This window comes from Cervus elaphus, chromosome 31 (assembly GCF_910594005.1).
Source record: "Cervus elaphus chromosome 31, mCerEla1.1, whole genome shotgun sequence".
NCBI lineage: Eukaryota > Metazoa > Chordata > Mammalia > Artiodactyla > Cervidae > Cervus > Cervus elaphus.
In genome coordinates, this window is record NC_057845.1 from 20,189,765 (window position 1) to 20,212,351 (window position 22,587).

At 37.1% G+C, this 22,587-nt stretch overlaps 1 protein-coding gene across 2 annotated transcripts in view; it reads left to right on the forward strand.

The window, feature by feature from the left end:
* The window catches only part of C31H21orf91 (chromosome 31 C21orf91 homolog), a 33,418-nt gene extending 13,627 nt beyond the window's left edge, over positions 1–19,791 (forward strand). For both annotated transcript variants that reach the window (XM_043892834.1, XM_043892833.1), the window contains exons 3-5: positions 11,956–12,492; positions 13,727–13,789; positions 15,221–19,791. In XM_043892834.1, coding sequence (XP_043748769.1) covers positions 11,956–12,492; positions 13,727–13,789; positions 15,221–15,387 — 767 coding nt within the window. In that variant the 3' untranslated portion in view covers positions 15,388–19,791. The remainder of the gene's footprint in view (positions 1–11,955; positions 12,493–13,726; positions 13,790–15,220) is intronic.
* Positions 19,792–22,587: the final 2,796 nt, after the last annotated feature.

The following is a 22,587-nucleotide window of genomic DNA, read 5'->3' on the forward strand; positions in this document are numbered from 1 at the left end:
AGGGCAGGTAGAGAAGCGGGCGACAGAGGATGAGATGGTTGGATGGCATCACTGACTCAATGATGTTTGAGTTTGAGCAAACTCTGGAAGATGGTGAAGCACGGGGAAGCCTGGCATGTTGCAGTCCATGGGATAGCAAAGAGTCGGACACGACCAAGTGACTGAACAACACCACAGGAATCTTGAATTTAAGTTTCCCAGACTAAATTTATCTCCTTACTTCCATATACACATGGCGTTTTTATGTCTTTCATCTTTGGTTCACATGGAATTCCAGGTCCAATACCCCAGAGATTGTGTTTCAGTAGATCTACAGTTGAGTCTCGGAACTTGCATTTTAACGGCAATCCCAGCTGACTCCTACGCAGGTGGTCCCGGGACCAAACTTTGAAAAACTGCCCTGCGAATGAATGGTTCCAGTTTCTTCAGGGCTTTCCATACAAAGTTGTGCAGTTGAGGTGATGGGTTGTGGCTGACCTAAGCTCTGCATTTCAAGCTGTATGCCTTTATTCCTTCTTACAGTACCACCTCAAGACCCACTTAGTCAGATTTATAGACTTGATCTCCCTTCCCTGTCACTACCCCACACCCCTAGTTCTCTCGGTATCACCAGAAGGGTCTTTAAAGTGCTAATCTGATACACCATTAATTTTCTTAGAACTCCTCACTGATTCCTTACCATTTTCTTCTGGTTAGACTGTTAACTCCCTAACATGACACATGAGACATTTCATGACCAGGTATCTGCTTAACTGGCTACCTTTATTACCTCTTCAAAGGCACTCTACAAGCCAATCATCCATGCCCACTGTCTCTCCCTTCCTCTAGTTTCCTCCATTTCTTTCTCACTTCCATACTTTATTTAGTTTCCTGTGTCTTAAACACCATTGACTTCGGCTTCCTCCTAGTATGCAACTGCCTAACGTTTATTGATATTAAATAGAGATGGTAAATTACACTGTTGCCAGTGTTCACAGGGCCACTTCAAAGATCACAAAAAGATAATAAGTGTAGGAGCTCTTTGGTAAATATATCAGCAGCATGTGGTGCAGCTGTTATTTAAATTGAAATACAGAAGTGTTTTATTTTCATCTCATCTAAAAAGATGAAAGTCTACTGAAACAATCATTCTGACTCATTTGTGTATTGACTTTGTGTTGTTCATTTGTGTTGAGTTGTGTTGTTCACTCATTTGTGTTGTTCATTTGAACAACTCTTCCATTGCCAAAATAATTCAGTGTTTTATGCACACTGAAGTTTGACTTTATCCTCGGTTTTGGCTGCACTGGGTCTTAGTTGCTTTATGCAAACTCTTAGTTTGCAACATGTGGGATCTAGTTTCCTGACTAGGGGTAGAACCTGGGCTCCCTGCATTGGGAGTGCAGAGTCTTAGCTCCTGGACCACTGGGGAAGTCCCCTGAGTTTACCTTTTTATGATTTGGTTTTCTTTTATGATTTGGTTTTCAGTAGATTTTTCTGCTCTCGCCACTGTAATTCGCCTCATGTATCAGCTGCCCTGGTGGCTCAGTGGTAAAAGAATCTGCCTGCCAAGCAGAAGACGTGGGTTCAGTCCCTGGGAAAACCCCCTGGAGAAGGAAATCGCAACCCACTCCAGTATTCTTGCCTGGGAAATGCCCTGGACAGAGGAGCCTAGCCGTCTCCTGTGCATAGGGTCACAAAGACTTGGACAAGACTGAGCAATTAGACAGCAGCAACCACAGCAGCTGCCCAGCTAGTCGTTTCCCCAGCTGCTTTCAACAACACGGATTGTGTTCACACGTCAGTGTCTTTTTCCCTCCGTGCCTTTCAAGTCTTTGGGTCTCCAACAAGGATTTCCAGATAAAACTATGCAGTGGTTATAATCTGACTTCGGAGGAGAGGAATCTTTGATTTGAAGGTTACCCTTTGCTAGAAACATTGTTAGCCTAAGGAAATTTTCAACCTTAAAAATATTCAGAATATTGGAATATTTTAGGACTATGTATCTTTTATCATTCCAGTATTATAATTTTTTTGTTTTACTTAGTTCATTGGAACATACCAATGAACTATATAATGAACCATATAACTTAAGACCTAATGTGTCTTGCACTAAGACACCCTGTTTTCTTTCCCAAACCAAAATATTTCTTTGTAGGCTTTTTAAAAAATGTTTTAAATTTTCACTATTTAAATGATGAAAGATTTTCTTTCTCTCACTGAAATGAAATTTCTCTCTTTTCATCTCTTTTTATTTTCATTGAAAAAGCACACTATTACAGAAAAATCAAAATACAGGAAGCAAAAAGAATTTTAAGATTTATAATCCCACATATCTACCAATAATCTTAATATTTTTGGTGTGTTTTATAAATTATTTTCTGCAGTACAGTATGCATGTATACATGGTAAGTTGTGTTCAAAAATGAAATCAGGCTATGTATACCATTTATAACTGGTCTTTTAATTTAATATATCAGAAACATCTTTTTCATATAAATGGATAAAAAAGGTTGCACTGCATTGGACTGTAATTTTTTTTTTTTTTTTTTAATTTTTTTATTAGTTGGAGGCTAATTACTTCACAACATTTCAGTGGGTTTTGTCATACATTGATATGAATCAGCCATAGATTTACACTTATTCCCCATCCCGATCCCCCCTCCCACCTCCCTCTTCACCCGACTCCTCTGGGTCTTCCCAGTGCACCAGGCCCGAGCACTTGTCTCATGCATCCCACCTGGGCTGGTACAGCCACTATGGAAAACAGTGTGGAGATTCCTTAAAAAACTGGAAATGGACTGTAATTTTTATAACTTTGTTTCATCATGGAACGATTTTACTGGACACTAGCTCTCCAAACCCTTTCTGCAAATCAAAGTTCCTTTTACTGTAGAAATGCTGTGATTCAATTATAGTATATAGTCACAATCTTTCTTTTTTAGCATGTTTCAGTATGATTCATCAATTATTGCCTTTTTGAAAAATCTTTAGTTTTTTTAATCAAATGGTTGGTGAGTTGTAGTGATTGTTTCCCATCAGTTTTGATTTTTACCATTTACTACCTATAGTAGTAATTGAATTAGAAATGACTTCAAATTCACTTGCTAGTAAATCTCTATTAGATGCTGCTGTAAAGCATTATATAAGGAATAGTCAGCTAGAACTTCAGGAACAGTGATTCAGATACATGCAAAGAAGTTGAGATACAAAACAGATGTTTTATAAATAGCTGCAGGACAGCTTTTATTTTGTTTTTCTTATTTGTAAGAAAATAAATCAGGCAAAACCTTAACTAGGCAGAGGGCAGTTCAGGAGACAAAGGGCAGTGTTCACATGGCTATCACATTTCTTACTTTTGACCCCATAAATTTCCTTTGTCATAATGGTTTATTCTCGTTCATCCATGTTATTATGAATGCCTTTTTTCTAGACTTATCTTTTATTTAAGTAATGTGTATCTTTTTAACTTTGCCTATTTTGGGGGAAATTTTACTTAGAAAAACTAAATAAGTAGAGGGTTACTTAGGTCAACTGGATTATTTACTACAAGTTTTTATAACTTTTAATTCTTTGTGCCACTTAACAATTATAGTCTAAACATAGTATTTTTAATGTGCTAGAAAAGCAATTTTAGCTTTTTATATTCTGTGCTACTGTGAGCGTAGTATCCTAAAGATGGATAACTTCCATTCGTATTCTTTTTCCAAATACCCTTGTACTTCATCAGTTATCTATGGACAAGCTACCCTGTCCAATTTGGTAACCTAGCCACAATGTAGTGATTTAAATTTAAGTTAATTAAAGTCAAAATTAAAACCCTAGTTCCTTGGTCATGCTTTCTACATTTCACATGCTTGGTAGCCACATAAGGTTAGTGGCTATGGTATTGTATATAGCACAGGATGAGAACACGTCCACTATCACAGAGAGTTCTATTGGACCTTTCTCGTTAAAATAGGTAATTAAATTTGAGAGCAGAATTGAGTGTAGATTGTTATTTTTTGTACCCAGTTAGTAATAAACAGTTGTTATGTAGGTGTGTTTCTCCAGTTTCCCAACTGTTATGATGAAAAAGTAAAATTCACTGAAAAAGGTTTTCTTTTTGATAAATTATTTGCAGTTTATACATCCATCATTGCAAGAATTCAGTTCTGCTGTGGCTTCCTTGGTTATTTGAGGTTGAGGTTTATCTTTTAACATCAACCTTCTGAACTCTTTGCTGATTGAAATTTGCCCTTATAATTTGTTTATTGGATAAATCTGCTTTGACTAACTGCTTAATCCTTCTCTCCGCACACACAAAAACCTTTGGCATAAACATCTCCTAAACTGAAATACGCTGTCCACAGACCACCTGTCGGTATATCTTTCTTTAAGGCAATGATTCTCAAAATTTGGAAAAGCAAGTTGCTGAGCCCATCTGTGTATTGGCTTAGTACAGTTTCCAATAATTCCATCTGTTTCCAATGCAGAGATAAGCAATTCCCTATTCCTTTGAACAGTATGTTGGGTATTTGAACATGACAGACTCTAAAGTGATGTTAGGGGGAGGGGACTGGAGCACTGTTCACCACAGAGCCCACTGAGGCACAGAGGACAACTGATACAATTTTCCCTGTTTCGGATTTAAGGAAGTAGGTGCCCCAAGTATCCATCCTTGTCTTCCCACCTTCAGGCTAATCTGCCTTTTGCTAGTAAGAGTGTAGACAGTCTGAGCGTCCTCCCACTGCATGCCTGTGACTGGCAGTAGATCTAAAGGTGATCACTCTTCTTGAATCATGGCTTGGCTGCTGCTTGATCATCAAATACAGAGGAGCCTGGTCACCTGGGGTGTCCAGCCATTACTGGGACAGCCATTACCTCCACAGAAGCAATCCAGACCTGCGTCATTACAGTCTCAGTGTAGTGTGAGAGTCACTAACCAGCATGGCTCTGCTGGATAAGTCACAAGTACCTGCACACTCCCAAAGGGAAACATAAGGACTGGTGAAGAGCACTTGCCCAGTTTTCAGGCAGTAGCTGCTTCTCATTACTAGCCATTTGCTGTCAGATCTTCTGATTATGTTTTTAAGGGAAACCAAGAAATCAAAAACTGTAAGTGAATCTAAATTTTTTAAAAACATTTATAGGCTAAGCAGAACTTGCTACAGTATGGATCCAGACTTCAGGCTGTGGGCATGCCACCTCTACTTCCAGAAAAGTGAAAAGTGTTAGTCACTCAGTCATATCTGACTCTTTGCAACCCCATGGACTGTAGCCCGCCAGGTTCCTCTGTCCATGGAATTCTCCAGACAAGAATACTGGAGTGGGTAGCCATTCCCTTTTCCAGGGAGTCTTCCTGACCCAGGGATCAAACCTGGGTCTCCTGCATTGCAGGCAGATTCTTTACCATCTGAGTCATCAGGGAAGCCCCAACTTTTCCTCTATTCCTTTTTTCAGAAATGGGAACCTGGTCCTCAGAAACAAAGGCATAACAGCTCCTTCCTTTCCTTCTTAATTCAATAGAGTTTAGCTCTTTGCTCCCATCTTTACAATTAACACTTACTGAAAAAGTGGAAACAGTGACAGACTTTATTTTCTTGGGCTCCACAATCACTGTGGACAGTGACTGCCACCGTGAATTAAAGACACTTGCTCCTTGGAAGAAAAGCTATGACCAACCTAGACAGCGTATTAAAAACATGAGACATCACTCTGCTGACAAAGGTCTGTATAGTCAAAGCCATGATTTTTTCAGTAGTCCTGTATGGATGTGAGAGTTGAACCATAAAGAGAGCTGAGCGCCGAAGATTGATGCTTTCGAATTGTGGTGCTGGAGAACACTCTCAAGAGTCCCTTGGGCTGCAAAGAGATCAAACCAGTCAGTCCTAAAGGGAAAGCAGTCCTGAATATTCATTTGAAGAATGAAGCTCCAATACTTTGGCCACCTGATGCGAAGAGCTGACTCATTGGAAAAGACCTTGATGCTGGAAAAGGTTTGAGGGCAAGAGGAGAGATGGTTGGATGGCATCATTGACTCAGTGGACATGAGTTTGAGCACAGAGATAGTGAAGGACAAGGAAGCCTGGCATGCTGCAGTTCATGGGGTCGCAAATATTCGGACACGACTGAACAACAAAGATGTACGTAAACTTGGCTTAATATGGGCAACACATAAACATGTAGGTGCTTGTTCTCCATTCCTAGCAACCAGGATAAGATCATCCATCATAAAAAGAAAACACCTTAACTCTTGGAAAATTCTTTATGCTGGGCAAATGTGAGCCTCCATAAAAAAAGATTCTGAAGCAGTACTGTGAATTGTTGCACAAATGTTGGTTATGTCTGGAGGCAGTGTGCTTAAAATTTCTTCACAGCCTGTTAACCTGAAACTTGACATAACTAAATTATCTTGCCTTACTTTAAAATTAAGAAAGAACACACAAACCCACCATTTGGAAAACCAGTACTGCCAGTTCTCTAATTTTTTTTTTTTTTGAGGTTGTAGTAAAAGTTGAAATGCTTACTCCCTTCGAGCTTTCCAGTCTCCTGCTGATATAACAGGTATTACAGCTTTACATCCAACAGTTGGTTGTATTATATTTGCTCAACCTATGGAATACCAAATTATATGAAGCCAGTCCTGTGACTGAGGAATGAAATATAGCAGTCACATTCAGAAGGAAGACTAATTGACAGAGTAAATATGCATATGGCAGTCAGATGATATGATTTGAGAACCTGTGAAAATAAGAAGGGATGTAACATCAGTGTAGTCGGCTGAGAGATGGCACTGTTTGATAGGACCAGCTGGGGAACCAGCAGGAAAAGATTGCTTTGCTTATCTAATTACCACCAAATCATAAATAAGATCTTCAAGAGGCTAAAAGGGAAAAGCAGAAGGTGATGGGACATGTCGTAGAACTTAAGTGTTTGGGGTTCTGTGGCTGTTATTTAGTGCCATTTGGAGTATCATCTTGTGAGAGGACAAACTGTTAACTACAATAAGCATATTAAATATATGCATGGAAACATCTTTATTTTAAAAGGGTGACAATGATAGGCAAACGAGAAGATCTACATTTGAGTGGCTTTTGCCCTTTTATGACTTTAACCAAGTTTTCTTAAAGCAAATTGATCCTAGAAAGGAATTTAAAGAATAGAAATGGGGATAGCATAGCAGATGGGTTAGTGGGAGGGTTTTCAAAGTATGTGAGAACAGTATAACAAAATCAGAAATGAAAGTGGGGAAAAACGTTATAAAGAAAACTATTGAATAGAAACAGCTTAATTTTTAAAAATACCACTGTTCATACAAAAATGTCCACCAAAATAAATTTCCAAAATATTAGCAATTATGGTTGCCAAGTAAGGTCCTGGTTCTCTACTAATCAGGAACTCAAGACCCAAAGTTACATAGCCATCTATGTGATATGTTTTAAAGTTTTCCTAATACTTAGGATGTCAATTATATTGGTCCTCAGAAGTTTTATTAGGAAGTTGTAGTACAGTTTTTGTGGAACTGGTTTGGAAATTACTTCTAACTCAGTTTTTGAAAAGTACCAACTCATTTAATTGCATTTAGATTCATTCCCTTTCAAAAGCTGCTGAAGAAACAAATTAGTGCTCAGAGCTGTTAACACTTGTAAATGCAATTAAAATTTATAAAGTCAACTGGAAAACTCACTGGGATCTCTGATAATAGCAGTGGTTGTTTCTCTTATATTAACTCAAACTGATGAGGTGGAAAAAACAAAATCACTTCAGGAATTTATAAAATGACACATATATTGTTGATACAAATTGAGTGGGCTACTCACATTCATTTCTAGTAAAAAGGTATATGAAGTGTCAGTATATTAAATTTTCTTAATTGGGTATTTTAAACTATGTTTACAAGACAAGTATTTTCAAATTAAACTTTAAAATTGATTCAGGTTTTAAATTTTTAGTGAGCTAAGAAGGTATAGGTACAGATCTGGATGAATGAGCTACAGTTTACATAAAACAGCCTTGTATATTCACAGTATGTATATTTCTAATAAAAATAAGTAATTGAGTAGAACTTCCTGATTTTATTTGGCAGATTGAATGATGCCACTGGAATGCATCTCTATATATCAGTGCCACTCATCAGTTCTTGGGATTAATGTCATATTAAACCAAACAGGAGTAACTCCACTGGAAGATGCCTTTAATTAACTTCTGTGTGTGTTTGTGTTCGCTCAGTCACATCCAACTCTTTGTAACCCCCATGGACTATAACCCACCAGGCTTCTCTGTCCATGGGATTTCCCAAGCAAGAAAACTGGAGGGGGTTGCCATTTCCTCCTCCAGGGGATCTTCCTAACCCAGGAATTGAACTTGGGTCTCCTGCACTGGCAGGCGAATTCTTTACCACTGTGCCACCTGGGAAGCCCAGTTAACTTCTGAGAGCCTGCAAAGCTGCACAGCCTAGTTACCTTGTGGATGGGCCAAACTTCATTGGAGTAGACCTCAAATAATAATTGGTAATAAGTTTTAGGTTTGCTTTTTAAATGCAATTTTAATTTTCCTTTATTCATGTAATGACTTTTTCTTGAGTATTCACTATGTGCCAGGCACTATGATAATAAGGATGTGTATAAAACAGATGGTGCTCTTTCTTATAGAATTTACCTCTAGCAGGAGATAAAGGCCAGTGAAGAAGCAATTTGAAAATCTGGTGCCATTAGCTCAGATGTAACTGGTTAGAAAAGGCTTCTCAGAGGAAGGAGGAACTAGAGAGGGGCTGGTATGAAGACCCAGATGATGGAGGGGGAGTGGTCATGGTGTGAAGGAAGATTTAGTGTGCTAGGTTTTAGTGGGGAGAAGTCTGTGAAGGTGGACAGTAAAGCATCTGGGATGCAGCACCAGGAGGAACTGTCACGGAGGACACCCAGATTCTTCCTTGAGCAGTGGGGTGTGCCAGACTCAGGAGGAGGAGTGGGTGTGGGTGTAAGGATGGAGGAAGAGGCGGGGGGAATGTGAGGAGCAAATGGGACCTCTAGGGGCATGGCAGCCCCTCCAGTGTTCTTGCCTGGAGAATACCATGGACAGAGGAGCCTGGCCGGCTCCAGTCCATGGGATCAGAGTCAGACATGACTGAGCAAATAAGCACATGGGACATCTAACTAGAAATATTCCCACATTCAGAACTCTTCCTGTCATGACATTTTTTTGTCTTTTATATGGGATTTTTCACCTGAGTGTCTGAATCTGAAATTTACTTTACATTTACATATTTTCACAGTAAATTGAATATTGTTGTTCTCTGATTTGCTTTTTGTCTCAGCTGATTACCAGTATGCATATAATTGTGTGTTTACTGGGCTCCAAACGTTCATTTGGGGGTGGGGATTTAAGTAAAAGTTAAAAGAAAAAATTATTTCTGAAGAACAAAAAGTTATCTTACATAAATTACTAAGAAGAAAGATTGGATTAAAAAAATCATTAACTTTAAAAGCCCACATTATTCTTCAAATAAACATTTATTATATTGACTTGTTAGTAAAGCTCTGGGGCATATTGGGAAAGTTGTCGTTTCATATTTTTGTCTTTTTTTAATACAACTTCTGAACATTCCAAATAAATTTTTTAAAACCCCAAAAAAACTAGCAGCAAAGAAAACTGACTTTCTTTTGGCTTCCCAGGTGGCACCAGTGGTAAAGAACCCACCTGCCAGTGCAGGAGACATAAGAGACACGGGTTTGATCTCTGAGTTGGGAAGATCCCCAGGAGGAGAGCGTGGCCACCCACTCCAGTACTCTCGCCTGAAGAATCCCAGGCGCAGAGTAGCCTGACAGGCTGTGGTCCTTGGGGCCACAGAGAGGCAGACACTGAAGCATCTTAGCACAAACGCACACAGCCTAGCTTAGAATCCTCCTTACACACAGAAGGATCTCCTCTCACTTATAGTAAAGGAGAATATAATTTACAACGTTTAGATTCAGCTAAACCATCGCTACATAGATTAGTGCTGTGGCAATGGACTGAGTGAGCATGAGACCATTTACGGTTTCCGGGATTGGCCAGCTACCTGTTGGCACCGAGCCCCAAGAGAGTAAGAAAGCTCTTTAGTGAATTTTCCAAAGTTACTAAACAAGTGAGCTTCAGGTTCTCTCTGCCTAGCAATCAGTGTTAGAATCAAACAGCAGAATGGAGGTGTTTCTTATTTTATCTGTAATTGATGCTAACTGCCTTTTTGTCTTATTTATGATATTAAACCATACATAATATTATAAAGTACTTTTTATCTGTTTATTCTAATCAAGATTTGTGCACTTCCTTTTTATGTTAATTTACCAGGTTTCGAAGGCTTACACTGTGTTGTCAAATAGCTTTGAAGTTTTGTGCTTGAATATTTTAATTTTGCAGGAAATTTGACGTAACCAGACAATAACTGGTAAAAAGTATATACACACACAAATACAGCACGGGCACCAAAGGAGTAAATAAAATGTGTGTGCAATTGTTTTAAGTTTGGTTTTTGCACTCGGTGGAAGAAACACGACTGAAATGGTTGAGTTTACCTGGTGAGGCATGTCTGCTTAGTTAGACAGTTAGTATTTAAGACGGGTGCCCCCGTAGCTTACTTGTGAGGGAACTAACAGCCCAGTTAGTACTGGTTTTGGCAGGACCCATCATTGGCTGATGTGATGTTGTTTTAGAACAAGTTAGTATTTTTATTTTGCACCTGATTTAATACTGTTAAAATACAGATACATCACTATTTTAGTATTAGCCAGCAAGTCAGTGAATAAAATTATTACAACTTCAGCTTTTAAAACAAGGGATGGATACAGAATGTAATTTTTTCTGATGAGTCAGTTAAAACTTCCTTTTTAAGTTAACACCTGAGTGGTTCTCAACTTCCTGTTTTCAAAGCTAAGCAATTTAGAATGCTTAATTCTTGCAGGCATTAATTTTCCATTCCACATCCCATGTTCACCTTCAACATAAAAGCACTGCTGTTTTATTTTAAATGGTTTGAACTTACAAAAATGTATCAATGTATTCTGTATTTCAAAGTATGTTGTATATTTGAAAATGTATTCTCTTTTAAAAAACAATAGAGATAGCATACTTGAGCTCTACTAAAAAGTTGGAAATGTAAATGTGTAGTATTTTCCATGATTTGTGGTGTGTAATGAACGTTTGTGAGTTGAAGAATTATATTGTGTCTTGGTAGACTGAATTTGTTGCTCTGTGAATAAGAATTGTGTGTAGTGCATTTCTTCTAGAGATAAAATTATGAAGTTTTAGTAAGTATTAAACGTGAAAACATTTTAGATGTTTTTATTTTCTTACTTGAAAAAATCTAAACAGTTCATTGACTTTTTGAGGCTTTTATTAATGTATATTTTTCTGATTCTGGTTTATCTTTCCCCAGTAAAAATATAACTATTAATTTAAAATCATGATTTACTGCGTTTTTTTGTTAGGAAAAAATTGTGAAGCATTTCTCTTTATTAAACCTATAACAAAAATTTTTACAAATGTATAACTTCAGGAGAGCTAGTGAAGAAAGCTTTATAATGTACAGGTCAATATTCTGTAAATAAAAATATCTGGTTTGGTGGTATTTTTTAATATTATGCAATAACATGCCTCTGGACTGAGGTTGAAATTGAATCATTAAGTCCTTAAGAAAGGCTTTGCTATTCATAAGAATTTAATATTTCTGCTATTCAGAATTTATTGAATATATAGTTAAACTGAAGCATAAATTATTAGACTATACATTATTGTAATATATATGTATATTATTAATACTAATATTCTTTAGCATTTTTCCACTAATATGTAAATTAATTGGTGACTCGGTATTTACTAAGATTTATATTTTTTAATGCAGCTTATAAAAAAACAAAATTGTGTCACGTCTTTTTTTCTTTTTTTTTTATTTATTTATTTTTTTTATTATTAGTTGGAGGCTAATTACTTCACAACATTTCACGTCTTTTTTTCTTTTAGGAATACCAAAATCTGATCTCTTGCACACCAAATCGTTAAGGGGCCATAAAGACTGCTTTGAAAAATATCATTTGATTGCAAACCAGGATTGTCCTCGATCTAAGCTTTCAAAAAGTACTTATGAAGAAGTTAAAACCATTTTGAGCAAGAAGATAAATTGGATTGTACAATATGCACAAAATAAGGATCTGGATTCAGACTCCGAGTGTTCTAAAAACCCCCAGCATCACCTGTTTAACTTCAGGCATAAGCCAGATAAAAAGTTACTCCCACAGTTTGACTCTCAAGTACCAAAGTACTCTGCAAAGTGGATAGAAGGAAATGCAGGTGGCCTCTCAAACTGTACACAACGAATGTTGGAACAGAGGGAGAACACAGACTTTGGGCTTGCTGTGTTACAAGATTCGGGTACCGCTTTATGCCACAGTAGTGTACTGTGGCCCCACAGTCACAACCGGGAACAGAAAAAGGAAAACACAATCTCTGGTCCAGAAGCTCATGTCCAGACCCAGCATCCACATTACAGCAGAGAGGAATGTAAGTATAGGGAAAGGGGGTAAAGATTGGAGTTTTGTTGGTTCTTTTTTATTTTTTTAATATTTCACATATGTGATATGTCAAGAATTTTGCTGTGGAATTACAGGTTTGGTTAATTTAGCATTTAAATGACAGGTTCACCCTAGCAAAAATGCTATCATTTCTTTGGAATATTCCTTAGTATGCCCTAAAACCACTGGAATTCTACAGTCCCATCATTTGTTTTGCCACTTTAAATTATTAATAGAATGGAATCAACAGTTTGGGAATTAGGAAGTTCAGAGTTCATATAGTTTAGAAGTAGAGCCTCCACCATTGACAAACACACACGGTCATGTTGCTAATCCCTACAAGACTAATTGGGGCTGGTATTTCAAAAGCAGAAACCTGACATGTTACCAAAGGTTAAAGGTAATGTGTGCACCTGGAAAAACTGACTCATTCAGTCTGCATCTGTTTCTTCAGAAACGCACAGGAACAAACGTGATTTTAATTAACTTAGAATCAAGTGATCTTAGGGCTAGAAGGGCCCTTGGGTCTATCTTTGTATAACTTCTTGATTCTGCATCTGAGTTATCTACAGTCGTAAACGTAGACAGTGCTCCCCTGGTGGCCCAGTGCTGAAGAGTCTCCTGCCAGTTCAGGAGACGAAGGTTCAGTTCCTGGGGCAGGACGATCCCCTAGAGTAGGAAATGGCAACCTACTCCAGTATTCCTGGCTGGAGAATTCCATGGGCAGAAGAGCCTGGTGGGTTGCAGTCTATCGGGTCACAAGAGTCAGACACAACTGAGCGACTTAACAACAACATACAGCTAGATAAATTGATTTTCAAACTGTTCCTGTAGTACGTTGGTCTTTTTCAAGCTACACATCATGAAGCATGTAGCGCTTTAGCAAAGTCAACTCAATGGGTAGTAACTAGCACTTTTTAAAAACGGAAACAGCATGAGAAATACCAGAACCCATTGGACCTAGTGCTAAGAATTTTTCAGTGAACCTTTTATTTCAGGTGGAGATAGATAGATAGTTGTGAAATAGACTGGTTGTGGATTGTGGGCAGAATGTGAAAACCCAGCACTTTAGGAGTTAATGAGTGAATCCTAGGGTCCTGTTAAATGTCATGTTCAGAAATAAATGCAGATACTTTGTTTTAAATAGGATGTTGTGTTGATGGTGTAGAAAACTTATTTCCCCAGGTTGTCATGGTAGTAATGATTGTATTTTCATGTTTCAGTGAATTCGATGACTCTTGGTGAGGTAAAGCAACTGAATGCAGAGCTCCAACAACAAATACAGGGTAAAGACTCATGTCAGTACTTCTTACATGTGCCAGTTTTGTTACAGAAAATCCCTTATTATCATTATTTGCGTTTAAATTTAGAAATGACCCTCTTAGACTTTCCAGAGCAAAAAGCATTTTTCTTAGTCTTCTCAGTGAACTGCTCGTGACGTAGATTCCTCTTTCTCTGGTGAAAACAGAGGCCGCAACGTAATCTCTTACTAACATGTTTCTTTACTGCCTACTATTGTGTGAGGCACTGCACAGGTGTGCTCCTTAGCAGATTTCTAAGGCAGGTGGTATTGGCCCCATTTTGTTTTGTTTTTTTTTAATTATTATTAACTCTTCCAAACACAAAAGTAGTCAGAATAATGTAGTGAAACCCTCTTTCCAAATTTCAACTGGCTAATTTTCCTTCTTCTCTACTTGCACCCGTTTTCCTTCCCCTACTCCTACCTCCAGCATGGATTATTTTGGAACAAATTCCAGACAATATTTTGTTTTGTTGTCCATAAATGTAATAGTGTAGAATTTTCTCTAAAGATAATATTCTTTTTTAGGCAATCACAACCTCATGTTTTTAAAAAAAGAACAGTAGTGTGTTAATATCATTCAAGCAGGATGCTAATACAGTTAACGGTGTTCAATTTCCCCAATTGTCTTTTTTTCTTTTTCCCCTACAATTAATTCCCATTTAGGTAAGGAAACCGCATTTCAGAAACCTTAAATTGCTTACAATTGCTTTAGTTGCTTACAGAGATCTTGCATTCAGTAAGCAACAGATTAAGGATTCTAATTCCTATCCTTTTAACTCCAAAGGTAGTGGTCTTTCTTGACTACACAGCCTCTCAGGATAATAAAATAATAATAGCAACTTAACATTTGTCAAGTACTTATCCTGTGACAAGTACTTTACAAGTATGATCTTATTTAATCCTCACAGTAACCCTGTAAGGTGCGTGCTTTCATTATCAAGGTTATTCCATAAGAGGAAATTAAAACATAGTTTAAGTTACTTGCCTGAGACACTAAGAGTCAGAACAAAAATTCAGGTAGTCTGATTCCAAAGCCTCTTAGAGGAGGTTCCAGACCTGGGTACTAACAGGCACTTTACTGTCCATAAATCATATTAGAAATTCATTGAACCTGTTTATTCCGTGTGAGGAAAGGATCTCAGAAGTGACTGTAACTGCCATCTCTGCTGTGCATCTGGGTCATTGCTTAGGACTCACAAGTTTCGTTTGATGGAGAAGGACACCATATTCCAGTTGGCTATGCAAAGTGTACAACTTCCTAGGATGATCAAAACTCAGCTGTTTCCTTGGTTTCAAACTACTTTCATTACAAACACTTGCCCAATGTGTTCATTTCAGCTTAAGTACTTGAAATATAAATCATAGATTAGCTTTCTGTGTATTAAAAATAGAATTACTTTTTAAATCTTTACAGAAGTTTTTGAAGAGTTAGCCCACCAAGTGCAAGAGAAGGATTCTTTAGCCTCAGAGCTCCATGTCCGCCACGTTGCCATCGAACAGCTTCTCAAGAACTATTCCAAGTTACCATGTCTGCAGATGGGCCGAACGGGATTGAAGTCACACCCTCCCATAAACAACTGAACTCAACTTACACTTACTTCCCATGCTCTGCCATTTTTTGGTCTGCTGGGCATGTTCACTTTGAAGAAGTTGAAGAAAGTTATGGTCAATTATTTTATGGTCATTAAATTTGCAAAGATTAAGGCAATATTCAACATCTTTGCCAAATAAAGCAGACCATTACACTCTAGTCTTCTAGGGTTAATCATTTTGATTCATTTGGGGAATCTATTTTCCCATAATTACTAAACAGCCCTCCCTAATTTATACCACATGTGACTACTTAAATATACTGTTACAGTGTGATTTTATTAAACATGTTTTAATGTAATTCACCTGTCAAAACAACAGAAGGTTAACAAAGTTCTTATATTAGTCTAAATTACTAAAGATAACAAGAGGGAAATGGAATTCATAATATCACCTCTTATTTATTGAGCAATATTTTAATATGAAAATTTTATATATAAAAATGCTATTTTAGGTACTTTTCGTCCTCTTTATAAATGTGCATTTGAATGGCTCTGTATATTATAGTTACACTTCGTGTGTGAGTTTGTTACTCATTTCACATCACTGCATTTTATTCTCTTAATAATGTTTTTACAGCTGTTACTTTGTTTTCCAAAGATAAATGTATTTTGGAATAGAAATCTATCTAGTTGAACTGTTTTGACTTCTAATAACTCTTATGAAAGAGGAGTTAATAACTTTTTAAAGCAAGTATACGGGAAAATAAAAGACATTATTTTTTTCTAACAAAAGCAATTATGAGTTCAGGAAGAAAATACTAATCTAGTTTTTGTATGTCAGCTTATCTCCGTAGAAGTAAAAGCCTATTTTAGTCAGTATTACTTTCAATAGTGACTTTGATGTGTTAGAATTTGGACAAGAGTTTAAGTCAAGCCTCACTTCCAAGTCAAATAATTTAATATGCCATGAAACTGGTGTCCTGTCTTTGAAAAAAATTATTTTGTGTGCTAGATAAAAGTTCAAGAATTCTTCAACTGTCCAAATTCTGTTAACATCATGGAAAGTCATGCCCAAAGAAAGCATTTTCTAAATTTTAGAATCAAAAGGAAAAGAGAAGATTGCTTGTGACAGAAAAGTAAAATTCTAATTCAAAAAAATAAGCTCCTTTTTAAGAAGATATTTTTGTTAGTTGCTTCTCATGTTTCCAAGAGTTCTGAACAAGTAAGTTGTCTCAAACAGATAAGTTTTCAAGCCATATAGTATAGTGAATGCTATAACCAACGCAGATTTAAAATGGGCTCTAAATTCTGTTTTCTGCTGGTACTTAGAATGTATTTATGAGACAGGATCCTTTGCATGAAAGCATCAACAGAAAAGCCGATTAACTTGGCAATTTTGTACATAAAGATATGAATAACTTCTGCCTTAAATTTGGCGGGCTGCCCTGGCTTGGGGCAGATTTTAGTCTTGAACACAAAGAGTATTTGACCAAGCAAAGAAATGCCTCTATCTAGTAGAAAACAAATTTTTGTCATGCTAAAATATAAAATGTGTTAAATTTGCCCGAGGATATTAATTGATATGTTACTGATTTTTGTGAAATATGTTACTGATTTTGTGAAATATGACATAACTGCTTTTTGGAGGGAGCTTTTGAAAGACGCTTTCCATTTCTCTCGATTCTTTGAGTCATCCAAAATGAATTTAAAATCCAAGGAGTGGGGAATGAATTCATTGCCTTAGTTTTGATAAGCTTTAAATTAAATGTGTGCAATATCAAAAATCCCTATAAATTGTGAGTTGAATAGAGATGTTTCCTGATGCCAGTAAGTGTCTCAGTGCTTCGTTGTTATGGACAGATGTTCAAATTTTACTTTACTCTCTTTTTTTGGCATAATTCATTAAGGATGTTACCAGCCAGTGTGCTTGCACACATTTGTGCTTCTATTTAGATCACTTAGGGACAGTCGTAAAAACTGGGGATGTGTTGCCTTTGATAGAAGCAGTAGCTTATTTCCAGAAGAGCAGTCCTGAATCCAACAGTGTTATCCAAAGAAAGTGTTTGCTTATTTCTGGCAAATATGTAGCTTTACTGCTGAGCTTGGCACAATTAGATGGGACCATATAGGTACCAAGGTCTTATTTGGAGACTAACTTACTCCATTTAGATATTTATACGTAAGCTCTTCAAAGGCACGGTGCTCTTAAAAAATATCTGTGGTGCTGGTACTCACTAGTACTTGATTTGGGTGGATATTCTAGTTTAAAAAAATTTTTGACAAAAGTATTTTGCACAGCAGTTTATCCAAATATTTGGTAAACTTATTCTATATTCCTATGTTAGTTTTCTCGAATATGCAGTTATTCTATATGCTAAAGTAAGGATAAGGGATAGAGTTGAGTTCTACCTTCAGAGAACATGAAATACTCCAAATATTGGTTACCATCCTTGGCCATTTTTCGGCAGAGTTGTTAGTATTTTTTGAGGATGTTTAGAAGAAAATCTCACCTATACTTTTAGTTTCAAAAATGGCAAAAAAGAGATTGCCAGTCAGCTATTTAATAGCTGATATGATTAAGGAGAGTGAAATAAGACTAATATTTTTTCACTTTAGATTTCATAATTAGACAAGTTGAATTAAGTTTAAAAAATTAGTTTGAAGTTGAAAGTGATTTTGACAACACAAGATTGTTCTCTTTAAAGATTTAAAATGCTGTCAGCCTTTTAATTAAGCTAAAAATGTGTTTACTTTGCGATTATTATCCTTTGATCCTAGTAATCAGTGTCCAAATTAGTCTTTTGAAAGGCATGCACTTTCAGACCAGACCAGCAACAGACGATGCACGCAGGCAGCCAGCGTTCCACTCCGCTGTGTGCTTCTTACAGTGTTGGAGCAAAGAAATGTTTTTAGTTTTTCAAGTTATATGTTCATTTTACCACAGAGTGCCCATTTTTATATACATTTGAGGATTATTTTTAAATAAGTTCATGTTGGGAAGTGATTTCAGAAATATAGTCAAAATATATTGTTGGCATCTTGAGATTTCTGGGGTTTTTTATTTTACCGTTTACTGCTGAGAATGGTTTAGAGCTCATTCTTTTTGTTTATATATTTTTTTACCTTGGTGTTTATGCTGTTCCTTTCAGTCAGCTTTTGCTGTGTGTGTGTGTGTGTGTGTGTGTGTTTTTAATTAATTTCTGGGGATAGATGTGTGTGTGTTAATGTTTACAAATTTTGGCTTTATTTTGTTTTAGAAGAAATCTGCTAGTGTTATTAATGTTGTAAAATGTAATACAAAATGTATATGCTCAAAACTTCAGTAGGAACTTTTAAAGAGTAAATTATTTGTGTAGCTCAGTAAGCAGTTCAGGCTAGTGACCATAAAATTAGGTTATGTGACATAAAAACTTGCAAATGGTACAGTGTAAGGTTCTTGTAGTGTTATTTTTATGCCGAAGTAAGATGTTTGAGTACTTTTAAAGTACTTAATAAAAAATGTTTAGTACTCAAGTATCTTTGTTCAGATGTGGCTGTAAAAATAGTTGATTTCAGTGTTCAATTGCATTTTTAAGTTTAGGTTGGTGGAAATAATTATTTGAGGAAATTTGTGGTGGAATGGGAGAGAGTTCATTGACCAAATAATAAGGTAATGAAGCCCTGGCACAAGTAAATGTATCTTGGAGAAGGGCTCTAATACTGTGCTTGGAATAACAAGGTTCTGTCCAGTGTCTCGGGATTTTCATCCACTTCATCCTTTCATAACTGCCCTTATTAATAATGTAGCCTAACCTATTAAGCAACTTGATCGCCTTGCTGTGAACCATATCATAGCAAGTCTCTAAAACTGAGATATCTTTAACACCTAGTTTGTAACATACACTTTTCATACTCTTTTTCAGTTTAAAAGAATCCAGATTACTAATGCATTTTAGTGATGTTGAATTAGTCCACAATTTTAACCTTAACAAATTACAAAAATCATGCAAGTGAGTATTGCCCTCCACCCTCCATTCAAAAAGTGTTACTTGGAGCTTCCCACAACTGCACCAAAAAAAAAAAAGAATTTTAGTAAATGTGTTTCTTCTTTCAAACATAGAATGTTTACTGCCATCCTGCTGCCTCCAAAAGAGGCATTTTAGAAAGTGTTCAGTAGTGACTTCTGTTAAATGCTATTCATACTTTTACAATTTGTGTGTGTGTGTTAATCTTGCTTTAAATTTTAGCAGAACATTCAAAATTGTCTAAGATTTGAGAAAAGAAAATGAAGCTGCCGTGATGAAAACCAAGTTGGTTTCAAAATTTATTTAGACATTACTTGGCTGTTATACTTTCCTTTTAAAGCTGCAATAATTTATATATTTCTATTGCTCTGCCTTGGAACTGTAACTACATATGCTTGTCTACTATTTTTAATTTTACAAAAATAAAATAAATATTTTATTATCTGTTAGCTTTAGTGGCTATTTTTAAGTGTCCATATATTTTCTCTAAATTATTGACCAAGTGAAAAGTTTCATTTTCAGGTTTAGGAAGTCTGTACTTAAGAATGGTTATCTAACAGTTTCTTAATTCTTGGTGAGACTCTTTCTTTGATAATATACCCTCTGCCCCAAGAGTTCAGAAGCAGAAAATAAGATTCTTGTGGCTTTCTAGATGCCTGCGCAACTTTTTAAGGTTTTAAGTGTGTTAAGTTTTAATAAGTATATACAACTGTACAACCATCTCCTCTTAGGATGCCTTTCAAATCTCTTCCTTCTCCATTTCCTTTCCAGTGTCCTGATCTCTGTCACCGTACTTTGCATTTGCCTGCCTTAGAACTTTACATAAATGTTATTCTACAGGATGTACTTGTTTGCCTCTGGCTTTTTTTTCACTCAACTGGCTACTTTAAAACTCATCTGTATTAGTGCAAGGATCAGTAGTTCATTCCCTCTTTTTGAGCTGACTAGTCTTCTATTGTATGTATTATAGTTCGTTTATCCATTCATCCTGTTGATGGACATTGAGTTGCTCCAGTTTAGGGTTCTATAAATAAAGCTGTAGTGAATATTTTTAAACTGGCTTTTAAAAGGATACTAAAGTAGAAATTAAAGCATTCAAGATTATTTGTGGTTAGGACTATGAATCTGAATATTTTTCAAATTACCATTTTTCCCACAAATGATTTTTAAAGTAATTTGTATACCTGTGGTATTAATTTAAAATTAGGAAACAGTTTTTCAAGAGATCAGAGGTAGATTATAAAATAACGGGTATTTGAGAACTTCAACATGAAGTTCTCTTCAAAGTCTAAGACCACTTTTTTTTCCAGAAAAGGCAATGAAGACCAAGAGTCTGGTTTGGAGAAAGTACTGGAAAAAGCACCAAACCACAAGTGAAGCTGTTCTCCTGTTTAGCTTTAAACTATTCTGTGACATTAAGGGAAATTCATCACATAAACTTCTCTAAGTCTGAGTTCACTGAGCAAGAGCCAACAGTTGGTAAAATGTAAGCCTAATGCTGCTTAATCCTTTTTGTTCCTGCCGAGGTTCTGAGCTTTCTTAAGAATTTTCAAATCACTTGTAAAATGATTTGTTCACCCTCGTTATTAAATGTCATTATAGAACCCCGAATTTTTTAAAGGTATTTTAGAGACTGACAGGTAGCAGTGAGTATGTTGAGAGCACTTCTCTGTCCACGAATACAAAAGGGGAGCTGCCAGCAAAACAATGCCTTTTACATCGTTTATATATAGGTGTTCTAAAGTATTTGTTAAAAGGCTTTTAAAACTTTTATCTTTGGAATCTGATCTAGATGATGTCTTAGATCCCCTCTGTCTTTAGTTCCACACACTTGCAAATAAACATCAGTGGATTTTACTTTTTCAGGGGGGAGGGGCATGTGCTCTGCATCTGAATCCCATTCTGGTGCTCAAATAGCACAGACCACTTTTACCTGTGGAAGCAAAAATTTCTCCCAACCTCCCTTGCATCTGGGACACTCCACCTAGTTGGTGAAGCAAAGAAATGGTAGGCGAGGATGAGAACAGCCAAGGGAAAACATCTGCTGTCTCATACTCAGTGCGGGCAACACGTCAGCTCCTGGCATCTGGGCTTGAGTAGACATTGTTCAGAGGATTTGACCTTGAACCTAGTAGCGGAGTAATCACCTTTGTTGCTGCCTAGTTTCCAAGCTTCCTGGGCAATCTCTGCCCATTGAATCAATTCCTTTTCAGCCTAAATCAACCAGTCGCCTTCTCTGGCTTGCAACTGAGAACCCTGTTACGCCTCACTTCAATGCTCTCCCCCTCTGAGATATTTCAAAATTGGTTTCTAAAAGTGAACCGCTGAGAACCACCCCTTATCCAAGCTAGCCCCTCAGGACCACTGGGTCCTTTTGGGTCAGCTGCAACTGATGGGAAGGTTTTGAAGAGAAACTTTTTGGTAACATAGATGTCTGTTTTCCTGTTATAAGTGTTGATTGTTCACAGGCGGAGTGACTTTGGAGCACTTCTCTCTCTCTCTCCTAATTCTCCAGCATGAATTACTCAAAGTGCTCACGTTTGTATCTACCAGGATCTTGGAGGAAGTGATGTGAGACAATGCTAATCATAACTTTAGCCCTGGGTTTGACCTGTGTTCTCTTGGGTCATACTGAATGACCCCAGCTCAGTAAGACTCCAGAGGCACACCACGGTGACTGCATATTCTCCATATCAATTGTCGTCATTGGTGCGCAGTCATGTCCAACTCTTTGCATGGACTGCAGCACGCCAGGCTTCCCTGTCCTTCACTATCTCCCCGAGTTGGCTCAAACTCACGTCCATTGACTCTGCAATGCCCTTCAACCATCTCATCTGTTGCCCCCTTCTCCTCCTGCCCTCAATCTTTCCCAGCATCAGGGTCTTTTCCAAAGACAGTAGCTACAGGGAAAATAAGTAAATAAATGCCTAAAGCCGTCATCCAGTAACTGAATACTGCACATTCTCTCCACATAACCCACTCTCCACAGCATCTCTGACTCCATTTCAAGCCTTTGATGACTTGCACTTGTTCTATTTCCCCTCCAAACCAGTAAGTTTTCTAACTTAGAGCTTTATGAAACAGATGTCAAGTGGCTGCACCTCCGGGGTTTCTCAATGACTAGGTCAGGGGTGGAACCCAAAATTTTCATCTAATGAATTCCCAGGTAATGCTGATCCTGCTGATCTACACGGCATTTTGCAAACCACTGCTCCAAAATCATCCACTGCCCAAGTTTACTTCAC